This window comes from Perkinsus marinus, assembly GCF_000006405.1.
Source record: "Perkinsus marinus ATCC 50983 genomic scaffold scf_1104296961726, whole genome shotgun sequence".
NCBI classification, from domain to species: domain Eukaryota; phylum Perkinsozoa; order Perkinsida; family Perkinsidae; genus Perkinsus; species Perkinsus marinus.
In genome coordinates, this window is record NW_003205702.1 from 75,639 (window position 1) to 80,721 (window position 5,083).

General features: G+C 48.3%; 1 protein-coding gene across 1 annotated transcript in view; it reads right to left on the minus strand.

Annotated features, from left to right (window-relative positions):
• Pmar_PMAR023075 (conserved hypothetical protein) overlaps positions 1-1,638 on the minus strand; it is a gene marked incomplete at both ends in the record, with an annotated part of 1,773 nt that extends 135 nt beyond the window's left edge. Inside the window, one exon of the mRNA XM_002772227.1 lies at positions 1-1,638. Within this exon, the coding sequence (XP_002772273.1) occupies positions 1-1,638 (1,638 nt within the window).
• Positions 1,639-5,083: the final 3,445 nt, after the last annotated feature.

Genomic DNA, 5,083 nt, shown 5'->3' on the forward strand with positions numbered 1-5,083 from the left:
ATAACCGACCATAGAATAGCCCCAATTAGTGTAACCATTTTGATACTTTCCAAGTAACGTATAATGCATATTCATCCACTCACGTTGAATGTCGTCGTCATAGTCCGCCATCTTCTTCTCGATATCTTCGGAGGACTCGGTGAGCATCATCTCGTCAATCTTACTCTCGATACCAAACTGAGCCTTCCTAACATCATTGACCATATACATATACTTCAAATCCATCACATTAGCAACAGTCTCAGCAGCCCACCAAAGGGAACTGTCATTCACCTCCCCTTGCCAGGAGTATTCGAGACAAGGAATAGACCTCACACTCTGGTTGGGCTTAACGATAATCGGCACGAAAACACTTCCATGAGGGGACGACGGCGCAAAGTAAACCACGTTGTACTTGTTCTTATAAGTGACAGCTATGAAGCCATAGTATGAGTGCTCCTCAGAGATAGCCCTTTCCCAAGCACCGTGTTTGAAGGTCGCCTCAGCCCTGCCACCAGGATATCTCACTGGCGTCTTGAAGGGACCACCAGCAACAACATGGTCTGTCAAGTCATAGGGAGTACCCTCCATATGGTCTCGGTACAAGCGACGCATGAAGTCAATAGTGATAGGCTCATCGGGCTTCACAGAGAAGGGGTAGGTAGGATGTTCCCATTCAACACCGAGAGTAGGGTCCAGATTAAGAGATGGGGCGAAAAGAGAAAGACCCCTCCAAATACGTCGACCGGAAACATAAGGATGACCCTGCTCACCCGCGCCGAAGGCATAAGCGAAATCGAGCAGACCAGCACCATCCCACCAGCCGTATCTTAGTGCGATTTCATACATGTTGGTCGAGTATAAGAAATTGTCGCCATCGACAGGATCGATCTCACGAATGATGAAAGTGTTCGGCACGATGGTGGCGTGACCCTTAGGAACTCTCTGGGCTGCCCAAACCGCACTCGTAGTTGTATCGTCAGGAGTTACATGGAAAACCCAAACCTCTTCACCATCAGCCACCACCAGAGCCTCACCAGAGCCGTAGTAACCATATTTCTCAGCGTAGTCACCCATAGTCTGCACGGCACACCTTGCAGTGTCACAAAGCTCAAGTCCAATATCAGATAGCTCGCCAATCCAAAACATTGCACCTTTACCCTCGGGACCGTCACCACGTGGGAAAGACTCCATACGGGCACTGCAAGTACTCTCGCCCATGGAGACGCCAGCCTCGTTCATGATACCATAAGAGGAGTCCCAGTACCCGTAAGTGGTACCCTCCGGCATGTCGACGTACCCGGTGGGAACACTCGTTTGCTGGTCACCAACAGGAGCATAACTGGGGGCTCTCGACGCGTCAACAATCCTGGGATATGCCAAGGCAAAAGCACCAGGGATCTCGTTGATGTAGACCGCTCTCTGCTGACCGGCACCATAGGTCTTAGGAGGCACATAGACCACTCTGAAGTCCAACGGTCCGCCATCAGCCGTGCTAGCGGCGATACAACCACCGTCAGCCGTCGCTGCACAATCGACTGCTGTTGCTGTACATTGACCGTCGGTGGCGAAGTGCTGCCGAGCTCCACTCTGAGGAGCGATTTCAGCGGCCGAAGCGAGACTGCTGGAAGCTAGCAAGGCGAGTGAAAGCGATAGCATTGTGAGGGATGAAAAAAACTAGGTATGATTATCGACCAAAGTGTAAACTAGTCAAAAGCGAGCCGATTGTTCAATATGCAATTGATGGGAAAGTCGATACAATTCTCAGCTTGCTGACGCTGGGCTAAGGACTCTGCGTCCAAGCGAGACTAGCTCTGTCCCCAAGTGAATAACTCAAGAAAACCCATATCACAGGCATTGTCCCTGACTATGAAAATGTCCTGAAATCGCGAACTTCTCATAGAGGGAATCGCCACGAATGCGATACCGCCTGCCATATTCGCAATGGTTCTAACTCGCGACTGTGCAGCCACCGGCTATTGCTGAGGCACTTGCTGTCGTTTGCGGAGTGTTATCCTTGAGAGCGGACCCAAACGGCCGAATTGTGGCTGCTGCAAACTATCGAGGCGAGTGATAGCAACAGACTTGTGCGGAGCAGCTGTTCGTTTGGAACTGAGTACATTCTCTGGTGGTTGCCCTGGAGGGCTATTCACACTGAGACGTCTTTTGAAGACAATAAACAACGGTTCAGCTACAGCAAGTACATATGCCTGATACGCCGAGCAACTATGGCAATGCGCAATACTTTCAGATGGCGATCGAAACATGATGCAACACTGTGAAACATGAATGTTCACAAGTCCGTGTGTGCACTCACTGGCCTCCGAACCAGAGAGGTCCCACTCATCCTGTTGCCCTCGTTCATCACCTAACACGGGCGCCGATGTTCACAAGGTTGTTCACAGCCAAATTGTTTATACCAAGCGTTGGCCTGCACTCCTCGGTCTGAGCCTCTTCTGGTGCGTACGAGAGCTCTGGAAGCAGGGATCTCCAGGCGACGCGTGCAACACAGGACGGTAGAATTTGGACAATTGAGCGTCAGACTCCGTGGCCGCTAAGGGCCGGATGTATCTGCTCATTATTCCATACCATAATTAGAGTACGCGTACGAGAATTCATTGTGTCCCCCTGAGGGCTTGAATTGACCACCGTTGAACTTGATCGTGCTCGGATCGGCATAAAGCCCTTGATCGGACACACAGGCCGGGGCCCAGGCTGAATCAGGCAGGCATGCTCCGCGTTGGACAAGACATCTTTACCGGGCACTCGGAATACATAGTGGGGTTGCCTTGCAGATGTGAATTTCTCACAGACAGATCTCTCCTTAAATGTGCGAGGAACGGCGTCGGCCGCCTTCCAGCCAGGCTTGGGTTTCTGTGCAGTGCGTTCGCGTGCCTGAACATTCTATCTGCCAGAAATGAGCGTTCACTAACCGCACCTCTCGCAACTCGAGTTTCTTTCTATCATCTCTGGCAAAACTGACTGCCGAATTAGGTCTGGTCAGGCGACCGATATCGGGACGGTGAAGTTTACTGTATCCAAACGATGGTACGGGGGATATTCCGTGAAGGCGCATCGACACTAGAGGAGAGCGTGATGCCCAGTGTTCGAGGAATATATGTTCGCTTTCCTCAGCTGAGCTCAGAAGTTTCCTATACAGTGTTGGAGTAGGAATATATGTTCGCTTTCCTCAGCTGAGCTCAGGAGTTTCCTATACAGTGTTAGAGGAATATATGTTCGCTTTCCTCAGCTGAGCTCAGGAGTTTCCTTGCTAATTGCAGGAGTCTATTTACAAATTCAGGTAGAAGTGTACTGAGGTTGATAAGGACCACTCGGAGTTTCCTCAGAATTTTCGTATTGTCACCAACACATGTAGTTGACCATGTGCATATTTTCCCACAGTGTTGATGCCAATTTTCTTCAAGAGTGACAATTTTCAGAGATTTTCTACTGCCGAGAAAGGCCACAATGGTGAATTTAATAAAAGAAGAAAGTATGGTATCGCAAGGTAAACTTTCGTAGGTAGAACAACTGACCCGCCTCGTTCAAAATCCGTGGCGGTATAGTGTCTTTCAGCCACACGTGGTTAGCAGATGTCCTTCTGTTGCGATCGACACAGTGACGGTTGGGGACGTTTTCGGAGTGCGAAGGTTGACTGATGTCCGCTTGTGGAGTACCTCCAGAGTGAGTGAATGCGGATTCCAAAGTACCGCTCTCGCTTCTAATATGATCATTCGAATCGCCGCTTACCAGGGTGCTTCACTTTGTCGTTCGAAAGATCCCTAATTTCCGGTATAGTCTGAGAGTAAAGCTGTCGCTTCCTTAGCAGTCATTCATAAGAGCCGACCTTGATCGTGAACGAAAGAGACATTGTGTCGTGGCCGCCAAATTGCGCCGATAATCGATCCAATTTACGAACGAGCTCGTCCAAATCGATCACCTGATCGATTTGTCCTTAAGCGATGGCTGCTCGATCATTCAGAGTTTGGGCTGAGGTTAAACGTCATGGTTAACGGCGGCAATCGTTGATGACTCTTCGCAGTGTTGCGCTCGTACGGATATGTTCCTGCTAGAAGCGTATCAATCGGAGAGAAAACTCATGAAGAGCTCGTTATGTCTGGCCGAGAGTCTCTTCAGTGTCTTCTCGGTCCTCTTGAGTTCTAATACCTCACTGTCTAGGAAGTCGATGATGATTTTCAAAAATTTAGACAAGCATATGCCTGATATGTTTTTTTGATGAATTCTTTGATACGTCTGAGAACATCTGCGTATTCACCCATATTACCGATTTCCTAGGCGTCACGTGCCTTAGAGATTAAATGGCCTTGGGTGTAGATTAACGAGAGACCATAAGCTCGTGGTCGGCCTATTGGTGTTGATTGCGTTTCGCAGGTCTCCAACAGACCTCGAATGAAACTCCGATGATGACTTTACGGAAATCCAACACTGAATTCTCGTGTTGAGTAAATCCAACGAGCTTTTTAACCCTGAGGAAAAAGACGATTCCTTCGAAGATCGTATTTTTTTGAGATTCCAACAACATTTAGTGAGCATCATAGTAGACTTCATGCGTTCGCGATTCTCTCGTGGTAGCACCTGGTCGATCTCAACCTCTGCGTTTCAGTGTGGTAAAATTTGCACATGATCAACCACAAGTGTTGGTGAGTCATTAATAGTGATAATAGCAGACCTCTAAGGGAATTTGAAAACTTCGGGAAATTTCAGTGAGTTTCTTTTCACTCCTCGTATATATTCTCTCGGCTCATATATGAACTCCTATGATTATTGAGAAAACTATCGAACTCAGCTGAGAAAAGCGAGTACATATTTTGCAGCACTGTTCCACTCAGCTGTTGGTAGTTGCAAGACTCGTGGCAAACTTACGTGGTCTTAGCACTTTGGAGACGACACCAATACGAGTGTTACGTTTCATATACATACGAGTCGAACTGGATGGGCTGAGGTTGATCGATTTCATGAGAATAGCTACACTATCTGTGAGTAAAGAAGGAGGTGCATAGTCGTGGCGAAGACTAATATATAGTCACTGAGGACTTCCCACACTCACAATGCACCTTAGAACTTCGTAGTGTTTTACGATGAT